General features: G+C 31.6%; 2 protein-coding genes across 3 annotated transcripts; both read right to left on the bottom strand.

Annotated features, from left to right (window-relative positions):
• Positions 1–942: 942 nt before the first annotated feature.
• Positions 943–2,843, bottom strand: LOC149388220 (TMV resistance protein N-like). The gene is made up of 2 exons (XM_089621882.1): positions 2,230–2,843; positions 943–1,807 (listed from the first exon to the last, which is right to left on the bottom strand). The coding sequence occupies exons 1-2, from the start codon at positions 2,739–2,741 to the stop codon at positions 994–996; spliced, it is 1,326 nt and encodes a 441-aa protein (XP_089478008.1). The 5' UTR covers positions 2,742–2,843; the 3' UTR covers positions 943–993.
• Positions 2,844–4,699: 1,856 nt separating this feature from the next.
• On the bottom strand, positions 4,700–8,919 carry AAS (Pyridoxal phosphate (PLP)-dependent transferases superfamily protein). Of its 2 annotated transcripts, none has more exons than XM_089622971.1 (13): positions 8,834–8,919; positions 8,604–8,730; positions 8,011–8,083; positions 7,533–7,763; positions 7,254–7,417; positions 6,897–7,037; positions 6,719–6,778; positions 6,320–6,484; positions 6,087–6,143; positions 5,936–6,000; positions 5,660–5,783; positions 5,182–5,319; positions 4,700–5,056 (listed from the first exon to the last, which is right to left on the bottom strand). In XM_089622971.1, coding segments are annotated over exons 1-13 (1,473 nt in total). In that variant the 5' UTR covers positions 8,836–8,919; the 3' UTR covers positions 4,700–4,930. The 2 variants fall into 2 exon arrangements, with proteins under 2 accessions (XP_089479097.1, XP_089479096.1); XM_089622970.1 differs by having other exon boundaries at positions 8,604–8,763.
• Between the last annotated feature and the right edge of the window lie 15,873 nt (positions 8,920–24,792).

Raw genomic sequence — 24,792 nt, forward strand, 5'->3', positions numbered from 1 at the left:
CACATAATTTAAATTGGCTATTTCACTACAAATATTGAAACATAGGCTATTTTACAATTTTAGCATTTCAAGCAAGGTTTGAAATCTAGAGAGAACCGGCCGAGAACCGAAAATTTGACAAGTCCCGGTACGGTTCCTTACAAAATCAGAGTTTTCCCTGGGAACCGGGGTAAACTGGACTGGAAGCGGTTTGGTTCCCGGTTCCTCCAAACCGGCTTAGTTCATAGCATATTTTTAGCAAAAAACCGTGGTATTTAAACGAAACTCGAGCTCATTTTGACTATTTACACCGAAAATTAGGTTCCATTTCCCGTCGCGCTGAAGGTTCTTCATGTGGTACTGTCATTTTCTGCCGGTTTCTTCACATTTCATGCAGCCTGAAGTTGAATCTTCCACGTGTACCAGCGAGAATCACGCATGAGGTCGGGTAAGTGTTTAAATCCTGACAGATTAAGTAATAGGCTTAGATTTTGTGTTTTTTTTTTAATCAGTGGTGGATTTTTGATGTCCAAGCCTAATCTCTTAAGTTTTTAATAAGATTATTGCTCAAATGTTAAGTTTGTATCCGGAATTCAATTTTTTGTTTGTTAGAACCGAAATAAGGGTTTCGATTTTGAATGTGTTTTTTGGGTTTTTATGAAATTAATCGCGGATTTTTAATGTTTATGTTTAATTAGTTGATTTTTAGCATGATTATTATTATATTTTATTTTGTTGCCAATTTTTTTTTTATTCCTAATCAAATATGTTGATAATATTTTATTCTAGTGCTGGTACTTGGTTAAGTGTTGATTTTGTGACTTAAAATTCGTCCTATGTGGTCAGACAATGCTAAAGTTTAAAATTACTTGGCAAATTTGGACGTTCAGAAGAATGTAAAGATGTGTGATAAAATTCCTCTGGAGTAAGGGAGGAGATTCGAGACTTTACTACTTGGTAACGTTGAAAACATAAACTCAATCCTATAGATTAAATTAATACAACAATCATGAGTTAAACGAGTCCCAACTTTTGAAGCTTTTGTAGAATACCAAGCTGAGGAAACCCTCTCAATTTCTCCAACGTTGCTTTCCATTCTTGTGTTTTCCTACCAAAAAGAAATGAACCTAAAATCTCCAGAGCTAGTGGCAAGCCTCCACAATAACTAACTACTCTGTTTGAAAGTTCCGAATATCCATCAGTAGGACAACTTCTTCCAAAGGCATGAAAACTAAAGAGCTCGAGAGATTCCACGTCACTCATTTCTTCAGCTATGTATAGGAAATCCGCTTTGTTTAATATGCGCTCGTTTCTTGTGGTTACAACAATTCTACTTCCGGGACCAAACCAACTCTTCGGATCGCTTCCCATAATCGCACAGAGTTGGTCCGAATGTTCTACGTCGTCTATGACCACAAGCACTTTTTTATGACCAAGCCGTTCTTTTATCACCGTGATTCCTCTACCGACACTGTCGATCTTTACTTCCCTTCCCAAGGTATCGGATAAGAGCCCTTCTTGCAAACCGACTCGAAAACGGGGTTGTTGTTTCCAAGTCTCTTTAACATTTGCGAGAAAACTGCTTCCTTCAAAGTGTCGAGAAAAGGCGTTGTAAACGGCTTTGGCTATCACTGTCTTTCCGATTCCCTCCGAACCCAAAATTCCGATCACGTGAACTGTGTCCCGATGTTCTTCGATAGCCAGCATTGATCTGAGATCATTTAAACGAGACTTTATTCCAACGGCGTAAGGGGCGACGAATAGCTTCGTCTTGTTTAGTGTCCCTGAAACGAATTTTACAATCTCCTGGATCATTTTTGCTTCGTACCTGCCAATAACATTATTGAAAGCTAAAGTATTTGAAAGAATAAAGTAGTAATTAATCCATTGCATATACTGACCCTGAACAGAGTATATATATATATATATATAGATAAGTTTAAACCTAAGTTTCAAATTTTCAATAACATACGATTTATATAAATAATTTATCACTTTTAAAAAGTTTAGTAGTCGCATGTAAAAAAAATTATTAAAACGTGTTATTTATATTATATCGACTATTTAACTATAACACTCTTTTTTTATATATATATATATATCAACGGGTAACACTAAAATTATTTTTCTAGAATGCAAAGAAAGAAATATAAATGAATCGTTCAACATTTTTTAGCAAAGTTATCAGATAGATAGATAAATAAAATAAAGGTATAAGAGGTTATTAGTTAAGGAAACTAGTTTACATACCGATATTTAGGTTTTCTCAAGTCAAACTCATCAGATAGAGCCGCAGCCACCGTGAGAGCCTTTCTCCACCGCAACAAGTGAGCTGAATCGAACCGAATTTCGTGATTTTTAAAGTGTCGATCAAAGCTTCCCTTCTGATTCCTCACATCCGAAGGATCGACGTGATAGTATACCGGCAAGACTATCTGTTTGGCGCTAGTTTGGCGTTCCACGATCTCCACGAGCTCCTCGAGACACCAGTGCGATTGGGCGTAATTGGTGGAGAAAACGACGATGCAGAGATTCGAGCCTTGGATCGCTGCGACTAGTTCTTCGCTGATGTTTTGGCCTCTCGGAAGCTCCTCGTCGTCGATGAAGGTGTTCAATCCGGCGCCTGTCAGGGCCGCGTAGAGATGGACGGTGAAGTTGTTGCGCGTGTCTTCACCCCTGAAACTCAAGAACACATCGTACGTCAACGAAGACGACCGGGATGAAGATGAAGACGAAGACTTCATTTTTTTTTTTTTGGTCATGTATGTGTATCGGTCGGTCCAAAGAAATGGTTAGTGTTAGCAATGAGCTGTGACACGTGAGAGTCAAGCCAGGATCCATGTGTGTATTTATGCACCAATAATATAGCGCCACGTCTCAGTTGGTAGAGGAGTTAGTTGAGTACTCTGTATTCACTCAATTGAGAAAATTCTTTTCGTTCTCATCAATCAATTCTCTCTCTGTCTCTGTTAAGATATCAATTATGCCGTCGTTCTTCACCATTTTTCACAAGTGAAAAACGACACTCATAACAAAACTTCTCTGAAGGTTGAGCCACAACCCGATTCCGAAAGCTAAGTCACAAAATTTCTCTGAAGACTGAGCTCCAAACAGCTCTAAAGGTTGAACCACAAAACAGCTCTAAGGGCTATGAGGGCTGAGCCACACAACATCGCTAAGGACTGAGCCACTCCGAGGGCTAAGCCACAAAACAGCTCTCAAGGCTGAGCCAAGAAAATCCTTGAAGGTATGAAACCACATTTTTGGACAATTTAAGGTTCAAGTCTCCCTATAAATACCACACATACTTTAGGAGTAAAAAACAACCAATTTTAAGAGAAGAAAAATATTACAACTTCTCTTATATATATATATATATATATATATATATATATATATATATATATATATATATAGAAACCCAATACAAAAGCAAAAGATTTATTTCCAAACACCCAAAAAATTCAAGAGAAAAAGAACACAAAAATCTAAACGCTCTCAAAGCACTCAATACGCCCTAAGCACGGAAAAAGATCAAGAAAAAAATAAAGATGAAGACGGAGAAAAAATCAAGAAAAAGACAAAGACGAAGACTGAAAGAAGAGAAGAAAGAGTCAAGACGAAGATAAGATAACGAAGAGAAGATGAGAAATCTGAAGAAAACAATGAAGAAAGTGAGAAGAACATAATCATCAATCCGAAAGACTCTCAAGTGGAAGCAAGCATTCACCACTCTTTCGGGACCTAAGGAAACGTGATCCCGACAACACAAGATCGAGACACATCGCAAGCTCGCACTCCGACGCGTGTCCCATGAATGTTATCCGAGAAATCGCATTAACAATATCCTAGGCTATGATTCTGATAGCAATATTATATAAATAAGATAAATAAATGAAGAATGAATATGGGTATTCTTTTTTTTTTATATCGGAATGAGTAGTGACGGATCCAGAAAAGTACACCAAGAGGAGCAAATTTGAAAAACAAAATTCAGATGAGGCTAATTTGAAAAAGAAAAAAAAATCTCAAGATGCTCTAATTTGTAAACTTTTAGGGTAATTTTTTTAAAAAAAATTTAAAAATTGGTAAAAAATGTTAAAAAAAAATTGAGGGGGGTCCATGTAAATCCGTCACTGGGAATGAGCATGGGTATTGTTTCCCTCTTGTCTGGCTTTTCTATCTTTTGATGGCGGAAGCTATCGCCGAAGCTTGAAGGAAGCTAGAAGGAACGGTGTTACAAAGCTTTTGGTGTAATCCGATTGCGAGGTAACGGTGACTCTCGTCAACACGAAGACTATTCTGCCGAATAATGTTGGACTCGTTACTGCAGATATTCTCTCTCTTGCCGCTGTTCTTTGTCATTTTGCATTTTGAGATTTTTTTTTTCTCGTCTTTTGTAATATTTTCGCTCATAAACTAGCTAAAACAAGTACTGTTAATGTATTTTGGCTCACATACTAGCTCATAAAAGAACTTAAATGCTTCAGAATAAGTCTTTGAAGACTAAAATGTTAAATTTAACTGGTGCAAACCGGGTTAACCAATTGTTTTGGATTTAGACTCCCATTAAATACTTAGGTTTAATTCATGTGGAAAAAAGTCCAAAAATAAATATATTTCAAGTCTGAAATATAGAGTCAAAATAAATATTAAAAAGCCTATAAAATAAATTTGTTTAGGTCTCAAAAATTCCAGAGCAGAGCCTGGTGGCATAAAGTGTAGAACAAATAACATAAACACCATTTCCTCCAAGTCTCGTATAATAATCCAAGTAAACTTGACATGACCCAATAGTGCTCAAACATGCAAAGGATTACAGTTTAAATAATCACGACTAAAGTGCACGCACAAAAACCAAGAATAGACTTAAATTGATACTGGTCCCATAACGATTGAACCTTACCTTTTATTTTATTTTTTTTAATTTAAAAGAACCCAGAGATATTCCTTATAGAGTTCCCACGAGGACAGAAGAGGCTTTATCTTGGAGAACACTCCACGCCTCAGTCACATGCCTCTCTTTAGTTAATGGAGCTCCGACCGCAAATCGCAAAACATATAAGCCAGACAAAACCTGCACATTCGTCTCTTTTCTTTATCTTCGAGAAAATACTGAAGTCTTGCAATCTTTTTCCAAACTAGAGACGTAACTGTTTGAAAGTTTCATTTTCATAACGTGGAAATTACTAGTCAGCTTACTGTGTGAGAAAGGTAAATATTTCCCGACGAGTTGACTATGTTTAACAGCTTCTGGTTGAGTTTGTTGGAACAATCTTCTTCTTTGCAAGTGGACAGTAACCGGAAGCAAACTAATGAAAATAGACGAGGTGCGACAATCTGCAGAGATGAATAAAGTCATTGAGAATATTGCATAAAACAGATAATTGTGTCTGGTAGGTATTTCAAAAAATAGTCCCGTGATGGATTTATGTCTGAATTAAAAACTTATTCTGCTCTATAACATGAGTCAAAATTCGGTTCATAAGTCTGAAATTTACCTTTAAAAAAAGGTTCTATATGGGATTTTTGACATTTAGATATATAGAAGCCTGAAGAACTTTTAAATGATAATTTTCTACACTTAAGGAGCCAAATAGAAAATGGTCAAATGATAGGGACTAGATGTAAGATCTGTACATCAAGAAAATACCAAGTTAAAAAGTTCTTTTATTTTTACCTCAAATCTAGGATCTTGAGCGACAAGCTCCTCGAAGTGTTTAGCCAAATTAATATGGTTTCTGATGTAACGTTGAAGGTTTTCCACGCCATAGAGACGCAACACCATCCATAGTTTCAGTGATCTGGAATACAAATAGAAGATAAGCAATGGTGTTCTTGAATCTTTGCTCGGCGAACGAATAAATGAGAATAGGATAGAGCATTGCACACTAAACAGCCTTCCATCTCGCATCTATTATTTGGATCTTCTTAATAATTGTTTGGAAATACAAACCTAAATCGACGTCCAAGCGGTATTTGCCAATCCTTGTAATCCACAACCAGGTTTGCTTCGGAGGCCTGCAGTGTCAAGAGCACAATCATACATAAACAAACCCTGAATTTGGCGACGAAATCTTGACATTAATTGTAGCAAAATGACCTACCTTGTTTTTCAAAAACTCTGGATTTGTAGACAGAGAATGAATCAACGCATTTCTATCCTGTTTTCAGCAACTCAACACATCAATTTTATTTTATTTGGAATTATGTATTATAACACTTTTTTTATATTCGATAATACAGCACATGAAACGTGTATGTCTTAACCTTGGTAATACAAGAGGAGATTATGAGGTAATGAAAAAATGACTTCAAATAAATGCCGTGCTAGAGCTACCTTGATCCAGAGCGCTGAACAGTCAAAGTTAGTCAAAAGCCATTTGTGTGCGTTCATGTTGAATGAGTCAGCGCGTTCGACACCATCAATATAGTGGCGGTGTTCGGGGCATATACAAGCACTCCCAGCGTATGCGGCATCCACATGGAACCACATTCCATGAGTCTGAGACCATAAATTACGAACGTTAAAACGTGTTGATACCTAAAATACACATGCATTGAAATGATTCGTAAAACCGTGTAGTGTGGTGATATTACCTGGAGGCTCTATACAATCTTATCTATTTCGCACTAAAGCAGAACATACTCGGTATGCTAGCAAAATTCAAGGGTTTTATTTTTTTTTAAATGCAGATTAATGTCCTCTGATTAGGAATGAAAGGATTGATTCTTTTACCTCGGCGATCCTTCCTAATTCTGACAAGGGATCAACGGCTGTAGATGAAGTGGTTCCGATCTGCAAAGAGCTCACTACTCAGAATCTGCTTCAAAAATTTACTCTAGTGTAAAAGTGAGTTTATGTTGATTATTATGTGAATTATTCAGGCAAAGTGGTAAAAGTTGACATTTCTTACCGTTGCACACAAGAAGAACGGAATCAAACCATTGGAAACATCGCTTGAGATTGCTTCACTAAGTACATCAGGTGATAGGGCGTAGTTATTTGAAGAATTGGTTCTCAACATCTTACAATTCTCCGGATAAATACCAGCTATCTACCAATGAAACCATAAGTATTCATGAAAGAAAAGAAAAAATAAAAAAGAACCATCAGAACCTCAAAGCTCGTTCAAACAACCATGCAATGTACACAACTGCTTTCTCGAGCTACCGAGCTAAGAAATCAAATTGAAAAAACTGATAAAAGAAAATTATTATGTGCTTGGCTGAAAACATCTCTTCTAAAAATTTGGAGTATCTGCTAAAAATACCTGACAGGCCTTTTGTAGAGCTGAATGGGTCTGATCAGATGCATAAACAACGAGTTTCTCGAGGAAGCTCTTCCCATGTTTCCTCAAGAACTTATCTCGAGCAGCTAGTATGACAACCAGAACAGCTTCGCTTGCGGTGCCTTGAATAACTCCACCACCTAGTCCTGCGTCGTTTTACCCAACAAGCTTTCCATAAATCATATATAATGTAGCCATACAAATTCTTCAATCTGCGTACATGATGAAGAAAAAGAAGAAAAAAAAATTGACTTCTCTTACCAGATGAAAGAAACTCCTCTGGAAGTTTTAACATTTTACCGAGCCAGTCGAGAACAATCATTTCCAGTTCTGTAGCCGCTGGTGAAGTAACCCAGCTAAACCCCACAATGTTCAGACCGGCACTGAGCATCTCGCCCATGAACCCAGCAATGCTACTATTAGAAGGATAGTATGCAAAATAATTCGGGCTCTGCCAATGAGTCACCCCCGGTAATATTTTACGCTGAATATCTGCGATTCTGATTGAAAACACATGACATATGTTTCTATCTGCTACATAAACACTAAAAGAGAAAAGGGAAAGGAAAAGAAATACAGAACTATTGCATAGGAATCTGGGAACCGAAGGGCTTATGATTAAGATACCATCGATAAATTTTCAAAATGATGTTATAAACATAGGCTAAGCACAACCATCTCAGAGCATTTGAGTTTTTATGTAAACGTAAATTTCAGAAAGAAGGTTACGAAACCTCACCGTCAAATACGTGTTCCAGAGTCTCTGGATGAGCAGGCGCGGAATCCGGTAATAACTTGGGCAGATAACCGGGCTGAAAAGATTATGTCAAATTACCAATCCATACACAGGATTTTTATTCACACCGAAAACATGATCCGGATACGTAATAATTGAGAGAATCATAAAATTTCAGAAACAAACTTTGTGCTAAATGATTTAGGGCAATCATGGAGTTATGAATAGCACGAACCAAAAGCTAGAAAAGTCGTGCGGATATTACAAATTCGCTTCCAAAAAAACAAAGCTCATTAAAAAAATAACTGGTAAACATCAACTGCTTGAATATCACAATGCCATTGTATAGATTTTGTATCGATTCACTGCTAGAGTTGGAAAAGGCAAATTAAGTATCATATTCAAACGATCACGTTTAAGTATGATTAGGTATTACAGTGGAAGTCCATTTGGTGTAATCATCCATTCAATTATAAATTAATAATCCTATCAGATTACAGAGTACTTTTCCAAAAACGTTGAACATAGCGCAAGTAAGGATTTCCGATTTATCAAACACGTTAAGGCTACAGAGACATGAAACGAAAAATAAACACCTCAACTTGGCTGAGAACAGGGAAAGATTCGATGTTCTTGTAGTAGTCAGCGATGAAATCCACCATCTTATGGCCACACTCTCGCAATTGCTCGGCGTCCATTGCCTTCAAACCACCTTCGAAATCCCTAACCATCCAAGCACCAAGAGAAACCGAAACCCTCAAAAAAACGCATTCGCATAAGCATAACAGAAGCAAGTACTGAAACGGAATTAGATTTTTGAACTTACATCTCAGAAAAAGAAAGAAAGCCGTCGAAAAAGAAGAAAATGGACTGAGTTGAGAGTTGAGACTATCAGTGAAGCTCTGTGATGATTCTGTGGATTTAATCAAAAGTGATTCAAAACAACAAAATAAACAATGTGGGGCCCACAACAACGTATAGCCAATTATATACACTGTTGTTGATAAAACTCCCTCGATAATTGCCTTAGAGCATCTTTAATGGTTTGTAGCTTAACAATTGTGAGGACTTGCTAGCAATTAGCAAAAATTGTAAGCTAGTTGCTTACCATTGTTTTGCACTTTATTTACTAGCTTAACTAAGCTACTTTGTTTAACTAAGCTACTAGCTTAGCAAAAAAATGGACTAATTTTTTAATTTTTTTTTATTTAATAAGTGGGAATTGAATAGAATATAATAATAAAATATTAATTATTGACATGTGGGATAAAGTTAAGCTAAGATAGTGATTTAGCTTACCAATAGAGAACAAATTTACTTAAATTAGTTGTAGCTTAAATTGCTTATGTGGCAAGTTAAGCAAATATGGTATTTGCTTACCATTAAAGATGCTCTTACGAGTTACGACAAAGAAATAGCAATAGAATACTCCATAATTTTACTTGCTATTATTATTGCTAATGTTTTGGCAGCCAAGCGATTTTTATATCCCTCTAGAGCTTCGTGTTTCATGGGGTGGGTTTTTCACGAGGTGCATGTTTTTGCTTTTGGGATTATATATGTGACTTTCATGGGTTGATTGATTATATGAGAAAACGTGGTAGTGTAATGAACACATAATCAAACGAACGATTGATGATATGCGTTAAGATTTGATCCCAAATTCGACATATACAAATAACACACAAAGAACATATACCACACACGTATAAATTTATAATGGCTCACTTTTAAATGCGAAAATTACCTTTATTTTGATGATGTCAGTTCTCACTAAACCCAAATTTGAGATAAAAGGTGTTTATAATTCTGTAGCGCTCTACAAAAAAAAAATCTATGCACAAGATACTTATAAAAAAAAACGCTAAGGCTAATAGACAAACATGAAATTTCCAAAATATCCTAAACTAATAAACCTTACAATAGGATTTTCGCCCAGAAAGCTCTGCCTCCTACGACCCCCGGGAAGGGGTTTACCACCCCGTAGATCGATCCGCGAATTATCGTCGAAAGGTCTTATTCAACTCATCTGCTCATCAGCTCGACGACTAATTAGAGTCCATACACCAACAACGATATATATATATATATATATATATATATATATATATATATATATATATATATATATATATATATATACGGTTCATGGGATTTTTTATGAAACGCCTGAGGCGGGACTTCTCAAAATATGGCTCTGAAATTTGCACGGATAGATAATATCAACGTCGGCCCTTAAATCAAATAAAAGTAGCATAAGTTATAATTCAAAATCTTTTATAATTCAACGTTGCCCCAACATTTTTACCACTGCAATAAAGGATTTTGTTTATCAATGAAAAGCTGAATATCACAAGCTCTCGCCTGTAAGATTTTTTTTTAACAATCATTTGAAAGATGGCAAGTCCATTTTCAATAAGTGGATATGAGGAATTGAAACTGCTATAACCAAAGTCACGAGTACAGGCAAAGTGAATCAGGAGTTTTAACTCTGGTTATTGTCAAACAAAGTTATATCGAAATTTTGATAGTTGACTCAGAATGTTAGCGAGTAAGTGACTCGGAACGGCTTTAAACAGTGAATTTTTTTTGTGTTTTTCTAGACTTCAGTAATCTAAAAAAAATGTATATGTTTTATGGAGGAGATTATAGGATTGGGGAAAAAAAAAACACATATAGCTCGTTATATAACATATGTCCATTACAATGGAACAGGAATTATGTGGTCTAATCATGGATCACTATTAAAAAAAAATTAATATGGTTTTAATTTATCCTATGATCGTGAGATTTGATAAAATAAAATAAATAAATAAAAAACCATTCTTCTTGATTGAGATGAGTTCAATCATTTTGAGCTGATGGATCATTCTCATAAACGCAACATCTTATATCAATGATCTTTCCACCGCACTTGTAATTTTTCTGGGCTAATTATTAAATAATTTTTTTTAAAAGACGCTTGATTAAACAACAAAATATTTTATTATGACCATATTCATGGCCTAGATGAAGCGATTGTAGCATTGTTTGTCTAGCCCAGATCGAGGGAAAATTACAGGAATAGCCGTAGTTTTTAAAGTACATACTTTCTACAACTATAAACAGTAATCGTTTTAAATCCTTAAAAATGATATCTTTAGTAAACAAAAGTTAAATAGAGCCCAAAGCGTGAACAAGATTTTAGAAAATTAAAATATGTAAATATAAAAAATAAAAAATAAAAATAAAAAAATTCTTTACAATTACAAAAAAAAAAACTGTTTTTATGATGTCAACTTTAGACACGTTATTTTTGTAATTAGTTTTAACATCACACTATTATGTACTGTTTCTACTATTTTGGATCAGCAAAAGCCCAATGAAAAGTATCTCAGAAGAGATATTTCCTAAACTATCATATCTCAATACTTTTTAGACCAAAATCAAATATGTCAAAATTAATCTAAAATATGACTTTCTTACAAAATACCCTCAGTAAAATATCTATTTATTTTTCTTTTATATCTAGTTTTTTATTTACTTAACATATTGCATTTGTATATTTCCCTCAGGCCATCTCCAACCACACTCTAAAACACCAAATATACCATTTTTTTTCCTCCAACCACACTGCAAAACCAACACCAAATTTGCAGTGTTGTACAGTGCTGCGCCAAATTTGGCGTGACACTGTTCACACGGCAAATTTTTTTTTTTTTTTTACTTATTTACATATATATATATATATATATATATATAACTTTACAAATATTTCTAAAACACCAAAATTCATAAATTGACTACAAAAATACATTAAAACAAAATAACAATACATAAAAATTTAAACATAGATTACAAAGTTTAAATTAAACACACAAAATAAAATAAAAACTAAAACAATAACATAATTTTATTTATTTTAGTTTTTTTTAAATATTGGTAAGTAATAAATAATTTTAATCACTTAATTAAAAAATATAAACATTATAATTATTTATTAAACTATTTATTAATAAAGAGATTGTATAATTTTAATAATATAATAATGATGAATAGTATTTTTAGTATGAAATTTGATGTTGTGATTGGAGTTGGAAAAAAATTTGGTGCTAAATTAACACAAAAGTTGTGTTGAATTAACACAAAATATGGGAAATGGGTTGGAGTTGCCCTCATAACTCTCTCTCTCTCTCTCTCTCTCTATCTCTCTCTCTCTCGGGTAAGTTCTTTTTTGTTTTTGATTTGTTGAATGCTCACGGAGCAAGATTAGAGATCTGAAAAATTTGTAAAAAAAATCGTTTGAAAATGAACGAAAAAGAGAACACATCTTGCTTCTGTGAGCATTCAGCAACTCAAAAACATAAATAAAACTCAACCAAGTACGAGAGAGAGAGAGAGGAATGAAATGATAAATGACTAGAAAAAAAAAAAGTTAAAGAGTAGTTACACAAAATAACAAATCATAGTTTTAGATTAATTTTGACATATTGAATTTTGGTCCAAAAATATTAAAAAGGTCATAATTTAAAATTATTCTCATCTCAATACCTTTTGAATTTGATAGACAACCAGTCCACGAATAAAGAGAGCATCCTAGAGGGCGTAATATTTTGGCCATGCTAAAATTGTGAAGATGAAAAAAGACAAAAAAAAAAAAAAAAAAATCGATTTTTTTAGAAATTACGGAAACAACGAATTTTTGTAGCTATTTTACGAAAACAACGGATTTTATTTTTTTAGGACTGAAATGCTCTTATTCAACGTGCTCCAAATCTACGAGATGCCCGTGGGAGATCGTCACCGTCGTGGCTCAGACGCTTTTCTCTGATACGCCGACCGATTTAACACTTTGGCGGATTCTACACGTGGTATCAATATATTGTATATAAAGAATATCGCGCCGCTACATCGAAACTCGAATGCCCATGGGAGGCCATCTCCGTCGTCACTAAAAATATCCAATAACCGTAACTTCGACGCTTACAGTATCCAATAACCACATTATCAATATATTTTATACAATATCACATAATCAGTATACTGTATATAATAACTAGTAGTATATGGTTGAATAAAATATATATGATAGAGATTGATATATATATACACACACACACATATATATATATATATGTTATTGATTAAATGATATATCTCAAATGTATGTTAACCGTATACTATATACGTTAATTAGTTTATCGGACAACGACAATCCCCGTGACAAAAAGAAGTCATGGTCAGAGCAAAACCTAAAAATAATTGGGAAATAAATGAAGTAAGGGTAAAAATAGTTATTGACATTTAAAGTCCGCTGTTTGCGTAATGTAAAGCGTTCATCCATCGTTTTTTTTTTAAAGACAAAAATTCAATATTGGATATGATTTTCACATATATTTTTAGATGCTGAGAACAACTGCTGCAAGGGTTCTAATCTAGATCAAGAAAGATTCGCAGTTTTTTTTTATTATTTTATTTAATCAATAACAAAATTATTTATAAGACCTTAACATATCGCCACATCCGTAAACAATTACAATTATTAGGGAATGACAAGAAAATTGATCGAGTTTCAAATTTGGGGTAGGCACAAAAAACAATCCCACTTCCTTTGTGTGTGTATATATGTAGGTTAAGTTTTAACGTTAATTTATTTTTTTTAATTAATTAATTTACTATAAATTTAGTAGATTATTTTTTTCAATAAAATAAAATTTGAGCTATTTTTAAAAAGATACCGAGATTAATGGTTCAATGGCCAATTAATATGGTGATATTTCAATTTTAATTATTTATAATACTTTTACACATTCTGGTGATATTTCAATTTATTTTAGGTTGCTATAGGAAATTTGTTTGTTAATAATTCAAATGCCACGTCATCATTTCATTTTCATTTTTTGTTACTAAATAGCTGATTTGAAGACATGCTCGCATTTGAAATGTATATAAAGTTGCACGTAACCTTTCAAAAAAGTTGTACTTGAAATTGCGGACTTGAAGTTATGAACGACTGAATTCCACGGCTGAATAAATAGGATAAAGTTGTAGTTGAAATATTATTTTTGTTGGTAGTCCTATTCAAGTAAAGTAAAATTACAAATAATGGATTAATGAAAGACAATGTACATAAAATAAAATAGGCGTGCGCAAAAACAAGTTAAAGCTCTGACAATATTGTTCAACTCATATACAATGCACTCCATTGTTCTACCAAATAATAATAACAATAGTACTTAGCCAATAAAATAAAATAGTCTAATAATGGTTGCGTTTGGTTGAGATTAAAATATCTTGTTTTTTTTTTTAGAAAAAAGCTAAACTGCTTATCTGGTGTTTGACAAAACTGTTTTTACAAAAAACTTCAAAAGCGATTTTAGATTTTATACATAAGATGGAAAAACTAGAATTTTTAGCTTTTGAAAAAAAAAATGTTTTTAAGTTTACTATACAAATTACCGTAATATCCTCGTACAAAGTGTTTCTAAGTCATTTGTATGATATTTTAAATTTTATCTCTCTTCGTAAATTGTGAGAATTTTAATACATAACTTTTCTCTCTGTCTCATCTTTTTTTCTATCTAAGAGTGAAACTTGTTCAAAAATGATTTGTGCATTTTATTAGAATATCGTTGGCCGTTGGAATCCAATAGTAGTTTGTCTTGTTACGTTATCTTTTTTTCTCTTTGATTTTTTTTAGAAAAAAATATTATTCATATATATATATATGCATATAAATAAAAATATAAATAATTATTATTTAATTTTTAAGAACATGTCTATTTTTAGTCTTTTTATTATAATATATTTATTTTACCATACGCTAAATCAACTTTTATTATCAGTAACAACTGTTTTATAAACAGTTTACCAAATACTTGTCAGTTTTTTTAATAAAAGCATTTTTTTTTTAAATAACGATATGCCAAACGAGACCAATAACCGGATTATGACTAAAAAAAACAAATTCAAAAAATAAAAATACCCCCCCCCCCCCCCCCCTAATGAATAACTGTGTTCACATGGCCGACGATTTTATAATTAAAGCTAAAGATTGACTAATGACTATGTTGAAAAATCAAAATCTATTCCATTTCTAACAACCTATTGACGACGGTGACATCAAAGTTTGACTATAAGATGCTCAATATATTGTTTGTAAACAAATTATACTAATCAAGCCAATTTGAAAAATTAGAATTTTCATATCAGTAAACGTTTCATAATTTTTAGCGGAAGGATATTAGGTAAGTAAAAAAATAGATTATGCACTCCAAAGAATTTAGCTCGTGTGGCAACACCTCTCACATGTAAGTTGACATCTTCGAGAGGACGAAAGTTCAATCCTAAAAAACACAATGTTGACGTTTAAAAATTATATCTTGTAATTTTTATTTATATAATTATATAATTTTTACTTATGTAATTTTCACGTGTAAGATGACCTCTCACAACATTGACGTTGTAAATATATCTTGTAATTTGTGTTTAAATATTGTCTAAAATTTTGGATTTTTGCAATAGTTTTGGATTTCTACTTTTATTATTCAGCTAATACTCGTTAATAATTGTTAATAAGTCGTTGTTTTCACTTTTTCTACGAAGATTTTTTTTGTGGGGTTCTTTTGATTTTCAATGGAGGGAGATGATTATGAATAATAAAGATTTCTCTAATTTGAAATAGATTATTTATAACAGAAATTGATTTAAATTGCATATAAATAATATTGATGTATTTATTTTATAGATATTTTTCGCAACCTATAAAGTACTGAACAAAAAAACACAAAGGAAGTAGAACATTGTAGGCTATATAATATAGACTCCGTTATTTATATATATTTTTTAAGCATCAATACCTCTACATGACTTTGTTGCCCACCCTTTTAAATAACAATAAATAATTCAAAGGTCACGAAAAAATAGACAAAAAGAATTGATAAATGTTAAGACGAATCGATGCTTAACAGCTTTAGAGTTGCTCACATTAACGAGATGAATAATTATAAGAGTATTCATAAAATATTTTTGTTTGATGATGGAATAAAATCAAGCAAATCTTAAGATTGTAAGTTCCTGTATGGGAAAATATCATAAGTATCTCTCGTCTTTAATCGAAATGCGAGATTTGTCTTCTCTATTTCTAGAAATATCAGACACATCCCTTCAATTTAATATAAATGACATATACATCCCTTAAAAAAATGTTATATGACAAATATCACCATTTTTCGTTTATTTTTTACAAAAAAATAATTTGAACTCCCCAAAATACCCATAATGAAATAAAATTTTATTTTCTATTCTATATACAAAAAAATTAAATTAAAAAATTTATTTATAAAAAGTCAAGGATTTTTTTTATGAAGAGAGATTTTGATTTTTTTTTAATAAAATAATAAATAAATATTTATTCTATTTAGGGTATTTTGAGAATTCAAATGATTTTTTTGTAAAAAATAAATGAAAATTGTGATATTTGTAATATAACATTTTTTTAAGGGAGGTATATGTCATTTATATTAAACTGAAGTGATATGTCTGATATTTCTAAAAATGAAAAGGACAAATCTCGCATTTCGATTAAACACAAAGATACTATGATAAACCTTTGTAAGAAAATCCAGCTCTGAAATCCACACAATCGATATATATGTCATCTCAACTTTAGTGATTTGATTGGAATATCACATGGCATCCAAAAAGATTTATTGGGATTGGACTTCTTCAAAAGATAAAAAGCTCTAGTACCACTGAGGTACCGTACTACACTGCCACATTTTAGACGAACATTAAAAGATGATATATGAATGAAAGAACAAAATATTAAAAAATATATATATATATAAAGTTATAAAAAAGGAAAAAGGAAGAAAAATAAAAGAAAAAAAGCCACGTCCGATTCCGTCATTCTTTCTGAGTCATAACCCAAAACATGAACGGCCACAAACAATTCACATGACTCATCTAGCATTTTGGGGAGCGTTTTCAATAAATATATATATAAAAAAAAAGGTAACTATGAATGCTTTTTCAAGAAAGCAAAAAATAAATTAATAAAAAAGGAAGTAACTATGTATGCTTTTTCAAGATATTTTTCAAATCCTTCCCAAGTGCACCCAAAATTCTATCATATTAAATAGTATTTTATTCTTGGGTATTTATTTTCAACCCAAAAGTCTATTTTTGAAGAAACTCAAAACTTTATCTATTCTATTATATTAATAATTTAACAACTTTGTATATATCATATTTTACATCATATATAATTAGGAATGGTGATGAGTTCGGATCTAATCGAGTCCACTTGTTCCGTTACCCGAATTCGATTATAAAATAAACCCATTATCCGAATCCGTTTACCCGATTTTTGAAGCGGAACGAGTAACGAGTATACCAGCCGAATAAACAAATAGAAAAGTGTCGGACCTATTACCTGTATAATATTTACGGGTATCGGATCGGATAGATCTATTTATCCGTTTGTATTACCCAATCAAATTCCATTATTTAAAAAAAAAAAAAATCTTACACGGTCAAACACATAATCAAACACCACACAATTATAAATATATTTATGTGTGTGTATATATATATATATATATATATATATATATATATATATTATAATACCAATAGATATGAGAACAGTATTATGTACAACCAGTTTTATAATACTACTAACAATATAACTGATTGCCATGACAATTATATTATAATACTAACAATATTATATACTACTATTAGTGCGCTTACAAAATTAAAAAACACTTTCATATTAAAATCATAATGTTAGTCAAAATGGTAACTAATGCTTGAGACAATTTAAAAGCCCCGGGATCAGATTCTAATAAAAGCATTCTTTTTAATATATGAACGAGTCGGGTACTAGGTAGACGGGTACGGATTCACCTATTCCGTTATCCGGACCTGTACCCGCTAAAATCTTAACGGGTCTTACCCGTTTACCCGATAAGAGTGGATATTATCCGGCCCGTTTAAACCAAATAACGAGTAAAATTTATACCTCATCGTATTTTGTATTTTTATTCATTTTACATAATTTTGTTATAGTTTGTAACTTTAAATAAATGTGAACTCAGTGGCGGATCCAGACTCGGGGGGGGGGGGGGGGGGGGGCGGGGGGGCCAAAACTGAATTTTGGCCGGAAAAAAAAAAAAAAAAAAAAATTTAAGCCTGAATTTTTTTTGGGGGGGGGCCCAGGCCTCTTGGGCCTTCAACGTGGGTCCGCCACTCAGTGAACTCATAAGAAAAATATTTGTTGGATAAACATTTTGTATTTAAAGTATATATTTATAGATAAAATGAATAAATTAAAATAATTTTGCAGTTGTTTTGTAATTAATATTATAGAGTGTGAATATTTGAGCAATAGGTTTAAAATTCTACTATTGATTTACTCTATAATAGAGTGAGAAATATAGTTGAAGTGTAAACAATCTAACTCTATTATGTCCAATTACACTATATTATAAAATGGATTGAAGATGGTCTAATCATCTTTACGCTTAAATATCTCGATACATTTTATTTCTTTTAAGTTTATCAGATGCGTCTGTGAGTAGAGACGGAACCACTATAGGCCGAGCCCCCTCGATTTTTTATTTATAATTTTTGCAAATTTTTAACATTTTTTTACTTTTTAATCTTAAAAATTTATAAATTAGTCTCCTTTGAACTTGACCATTTTTTGCATATTAGCCTCTTAAATTATATTTCTATTTATATTTTCGACTCTGTTTCTCCATGCGAGTGGTCTTGTCAAGAAAAAAAAAATTGTGTTATTTGCCACATGTATAGAATGATAGATTAAAAGAAGATATTAATTTATAAACAAATTTAGAATAGTCTAGCGCTAAAAAAATGAAGTTCGAACCACAAAGTCAAACATGCTTAAAAACAAAAGGGTGGCCGAGTTTACAAGTGTAACTTTGATAGCTTTCATTTTGACAAAGTTTGCTTGTAAATGGGGTTTTGTTTGATTTTGCCTTTTTAAACAATGTCTTCTAAAGCAACATGACATGTCACGTAAAACGGGTACATACAAAAAAAAAGACATCCATTTACAAACGGTGGAGCCAAACTAACATGTGAATTGTATTTAGCTAAACTAACACTGTTTGATATTGCTCTACAGATTTTTTTTTTTTTTTTTGCATCAGCTACATATAATATTTGTTCGTGAGCAATGATTTATTACTGCAAAAATAGTCATATCATGGACGTGTCATACTTTGCAGTTATTAATTTATACCGTGACCAACTTCAATGTATCTTATTCTTACTTAATACATTGTATATTGATGATTTTTCACTTACCGTCAAACAAATAAACAAGACTCAAATTGTAATTGCTCGTTAGAGAATATTCCGACCAATGCACGAGATAGTCTGAATATTGCAAAATATTATACGATCGAAGAAGACAAATTTGAAGAAGTAATGAGATATTGTGAGAAAAATTATTCTTCCTAACTTCGTGACTTCAATTTACATAAGTGCCTCAATTTTTTTTGATGATTTAAAACCAAGGAGATAAATTTCATATTCAAAGTTTGTAATAATAATAAAGTAAAAAGAACTTGACGATTGACATCACAAATTCAAATTCCTCATTGTGCTCAGGTTGAGCATGGGCATAAAGCTTTGAGCATGGGCATAAAGCTAAGAGCAAACATCACAACTTTGACATTGCACATATGTGTGTGACAACAAAAATTAAACGAACACATAGCTACAATTTTCCTAAAATATATATATGTATATATCCAACTGATTTTAAAATGTAGTTTCTTAATCATTTTTAGGCTCATTTATATATGTTGCTTACAAGTACTGATGTCAGAAAATGGATACAATATTTATCTCACGAAAAGCCATGTGCGCTGAACAAGATATGCCGACTACATAAAGATTTGGGCCGGATTATCTATATAATAGACGAATCTAGTTATAAGGAGAATACCAAATAAATATTGAGAGTGCTGATGATATGTGAGAGCATAGCGAGTGTAAGAAAAACAAGATCCTCTATTTTCATCTTCTTGATGTCCTTATATAGTGCTTGGATTGTCTGAAACGTGGGTCCATGTGTTTGACGCTTATGCTAGTAACCGTTTATTTCGTGCGTGTGTCTGTGAGAGAGTTATTTTGATAATTGGCTGTCTTATGTGGCCAATTGGCGGTTATCTGGAGTTTACGTGACCATTGTAAACATTATATTTTGATTCGTCTTTTAGTAAACGACAATTTATCCAATCTTCTCGGTTCTGTTCAGGGGTTATCGGACCTCAACTTATGGTCATTAAAAATTATATTAATTTCATAAATAAATTTAAAATGAAGTATAGATTCCTACTGCTCAACATAATATGACAACCGTGATCAAATTCTTTGATTCTGCATGGACTGATACACTTTTTGACATATAACTTTAAATAGGCTCATAAACTATGCAAAAACAAATGATGTAACCAAAATGCATGAAACACATATTTTTTTTTATTTACTTAACAAATGGAATTTATGTTTTTATTTTTTCTTTTAATTTGAACATATGTTTTTAGTAATTTTTTTTTCACCCACGTTTTAATAAATAAATAAAAAAACGTGCGTCTTTGGACGATGCCTCTAGAATCTACATGCGGACGAGACGCTCTTCTAGCTCATAGTCAAGAGCAATATATATCCACATATATTGGCATATATATAATATGTGATTCTACTTCATCGTCACCAAGTCCTTAATTCATCAATACCCTTCAACGTGGACATTTTCTTTTTTTCCAACATCTCTTATATAGCTAACAGATTATTATACATGACTAGCTGAGGCCAACGAGATTCAATTCAATGAGCGTATCAACTTTGTGACGTGGCTCTGTGTTAGTATTCATATAATAATAATAAACTAATACACCTAAATTTGATATAGCCACTGCTAGATCTATAAAGATTCTTGGAATATTTGCTACCTGCCGAATTATTTATTTATATACATATTTTTATAAATCAAACTTGCGGAATGGTATTTAACTCGGATTATTCATGTGCGCCTGCGAATGTGAAATTATATATTATATATATATTTTTTCTGCTGATAAAATTAAATATTATATACGAGTATTGTAGATTTATTTATATAGTGATGGATGGAGAATCTATGTTAAGTTGTTAACTTAAATGAAGAATTTTAAAAATTTTCGTACACATGTACTTACTTACTGTATAGTTTTGACGTGATATAGTTTGTCAAGATATGTGGGACCAAGAAGACTTGTGTCGGCTCAAGCCGTGTGGGGGTTATTGTGGGCCGGTCCAACTTTGTGAGCTGGTTATGACATGAAAGTCTAACTTGCATTTAAAGCAACATTGTAATAATTATTATTATTTTTATTCTTATAAAGAAAAAGAGAATTGTCTGTGTTACAATTTTCTTTGCTTTGAATGAAAAAAAATTATATATTCCACGAAAAATTATATAAGCACTGAAAATGGTACTTATTCTGAGTTCAAGAAAGGTGGTTATAATGATTTTTTTTTTTCCCGGAGAAAAGGGGCAGTTTAAAACACTGAATTCATGAATCATGACATTGACAACTTTAGATTTGGATTTCGTTGTACCAGTTTAATTGAACAGTTATATATATATATATACACAAACACGAGTTTAAGATCGTATTTGCACAAATATACCATAAAAATTATATATAAATGAGAGAAAATAAAAAAGAAAGTTTTGAATAATTACAATCTTTTGAACTCTTAGATTGACTTACATTAGTAAAACGATATTTCGATATACCATCGATATTACAACTTTTTACACAGCTTAGGATTATTTTGGCATCGTAGAGCATTTTGTTCTCCAATACCATTTTTTACGCTCTTACCTGTGAATTAAGGTTCTCGTAATTAGGGTTTTAAAATTTTGAGTTTGAATTGTCTTTTGATCACTAAGTTGAGATAGTTTTATTTTGGTTGATTGTGAGTTGATATTTCTTTCTGTTGGATGGATTTTTAATTTAATTCAAATTGATTTATAATATTTGTTGATTTATTTTATTTTTATTGATTTGAGTTGATTTTGTAGTTTTTTGTTCTGTTTATGTTGAGTCAATTTTGAATATAATCCAAATTCTTGTTGATTTGGGGATTCTAGTTGATACTAGTTGATTTCTGTTAATTGTGAGTTGATTTTGGTATACTTTAGTTGAATTTTTTGAAAATGTACCAAGATAACAAAGTGTTGTTCTGACGCTGAAAAAAATCGAATGCTCATATTTACATCATTTTCGATCATGTGGGTATGTTTGGTTATCAACTCAAAAACTGTTTTTGAGTTTTCAAGAAGTGAAAATAAGAAACAAAACTGGAAAATGTGTTTGATAAGGTGTTTTCGGAAAAAAATTTTAAAATTTTTTGAAGTTGTTTTGTAAAAAAGTAAAGAAAACTGAAAACAAATCAAATGTGTTTTTGGAAAAAAATTTATTCTCTTCTCTCCTCATTCTCCTCATCTTCTCTTTTCATTTTTTCAAAATCAAAAATGAAAACTATACCAAACACTTTTTTTCAGTTTTTTCACTTTCTCAAAAACAAAAATGAAAACTGTACCAAACAGCCTTTTGAAAACAATCGCAAAATAATTTTTCAGTACAACTACAAAAATTAGAAAATAGAAAACAAAAACTTTTTGAGTTAACTAACAAACAACCCCGTAATGAATGACGTATCATGATTAAGTTGAAGAATCATTATGCCGTAATCAACGTAAAAAAAAGATGTATGTATAAAGAGAGGAAATGTGGGAGTTATTTCTCCGAAATTCCTTGGAAAAAAGAAAGAGAAGAAAAATATCCGGTTGATTTACTTAGAGCCGATTCTGCAGAAGACTAACTAAAGAAGATTCGGAAGAAGAAGATTCGGAGGGCTTAGTCTATTGTTGGTACTATTAACTGAAAAATTACATGATATATTATTGGAAGTTTGAACTACTGGAAAGTAATGATAAAAAAAAAGAGTAAGTTTCATGAAAGATGTTTACCTAACTCATCCATATAATAACATATAATTTAATATTTGCGTTGTGATTTATTTAATTATCATTATGGAATTCATACTCACGGCTAAAAATCCATCAACAATTTGATGACCCGACATACACCACCATAAAAGGTCACTCACCTTATTTAATTAAATTAAACATACACACTTTAAATTATATTTATTTGTTTTTGAAACACTGGACAATGTGACAGCACCGTCATCCACTATTTGCTTTTAACATTTTGTTAGTTAAAGAGACATATTTGAGATCTCAATCGTGATCTCGTCAGCATAGACCCATAAGATAAGATAACCCACATCTAATTCTATACACATTGTTTGGGAATATAATAAGTGATTAGTAATTACATCACTTTTCGCTTTTAATTCCGAAAATAGTTGGCGTTGATCAACCAATTCTCTCTCTCTCACCTATAAAATTATATTTGGTATTTGGGTGCTCACCATTAAAATACTATTTTATTTAGTGTTCGAAATTGAGATTTTTTTTTGGTATCAAAATTCATTTAACTTAATTTTGCCAATAGAAATATAAGGTCATTACAAATTATTTTCTTTAAACTTCCAAATACCAATGTGAGGAGAATTCAGCAGTGGGGAGCGAGGAACAGTGACACTTATTACCTGTAGAATTTGTCAAAGAAAGTACAAATCGGCGAAAAAAAAATAGTAATAATAACAAGAGTCAAAACGTCAATATTCAAAAAGTTATATTTGTATCATATTTTATAATTTTGTATGATCAGTTAATACATGAAGGAAAATTTAATCTATATTCTTCGGAATTTAATCAATCGTTTACCTATTTTGCGGTTTAACGTGGTCTACATTTGTAACATTATTTATATGTTTATTGTTAATTGACTCTTGTGTTTCATTAATTAATGTTAGAAATTAATCTTTAATCAATATTTAGGTTGACTTGTTGTATATTAATTGACCAAAATAGAATTACAAAAGTGTATTAGCAGGTGGGCCCAAACGAATTAACAATAATTTAAGTTACAAACCACCATGGTATTATTTAAAATTATATAACTCATTACCAAAAAAAAAAAAAAAAAAAAATCCTAGCTATTAACCGCACTTTTTCACTAAAAAATCAAGAGTTGAGTTTCCAATCTTTGGCGTCATTATCGTCTCTAGGATATGAAGAGTCCGGTGATCTCGATCATTAGAGGACTCTCGATTTAAGAGAAAATATCTTTTTATTTATTATTATTATTATTATTTTTTTTTTTTTTTTCATGTTTTGACTTTTCTTTTGATTATGTTCAATAATCCATATTAATTAGATCTGACTTTTGTACCGCTAGATCTTAAATCGAAACAAATTTGAATATTTTTTCAGATCTAAACTTCAGATTTAAGACATGACATTCTTTGCGCGTGGATCTCAGTCGGACAAGACCACTAAAATTACAATCTGTAACAGACGAAGATCGCCGTTTCCGCTTGTGATTTGTGTAGTAATTTCATAATGACTGATTAACTGCATAAACGAGTAATTCACACATTATTTTATTGTATTTATGATTGTTTATAGTCCATTATTCACTTTATTCTTGTATAACTTTTTTAAATTTGTTTGCGTTATTTTTATGTGTTATTTTACTTTACTTTATTCGGCAAACATAAAGTTTTCTTAGCTACGAAAACGAAAATGCAAATATTTACTTTCTCCCTCTCAACAAAAAGTTTCGAGTACCTTTCCAACGC

The sequence above is a fragment of the Urtica dioica genome, chromosome 8, assembly GCF_054948205.1.
Source record: "Urtica dioica subsp. dioica isolate 48M chromosome 8, U.dioica_male_clone48M_v1_H2, whole genome shotgun sequence".
Classification (NCBI taxonomy): domain Eukaryota; kingdom Viridiplantae; phylum Streptophyta; class Magnoliopsida; order Rosales; family Urticaceae; genus Urtica; species Urtica dioica.

What these genes read in the sequence shown, in the direction of transcription:
- LOC149388220 (XM_089621882.1), bottom strand. Translation starts at nt 2,741, where the DNA reads ATGACCAAAAAAAAAAAAATGAAGTCTTCGTCTTCATCTTCATCCCGG. An exon ending in TTGAGAAAACCTAAATATCG is followed by an intron (nt 1,808 to 2,229) that starts GTATGTAAACTA and finishes TGTTATTGGCAG; the next exon opens with GTACGAAGCAAAAATGATCC.
- AAS (XM_089622970.1), bottom strand. An exon ending in CAGAGTTTTTGAAAAACAAG is followed by an intron (nt 6,001 to 6,086) that starts GTAGGTCATTTT and finishes TTGACACTGCAG; the next exon opens with GCCTCCGAAGCAAACCTGGT. An exon ending in CCGCTTGGACGTCGATTTAG is followed by an intron (nt 5,784 to 5,935) that starts GTTTGTATTTCC and finishes TTTGTATTCCAG; the next exon opens with ATCACTGAAACTATGGATGG.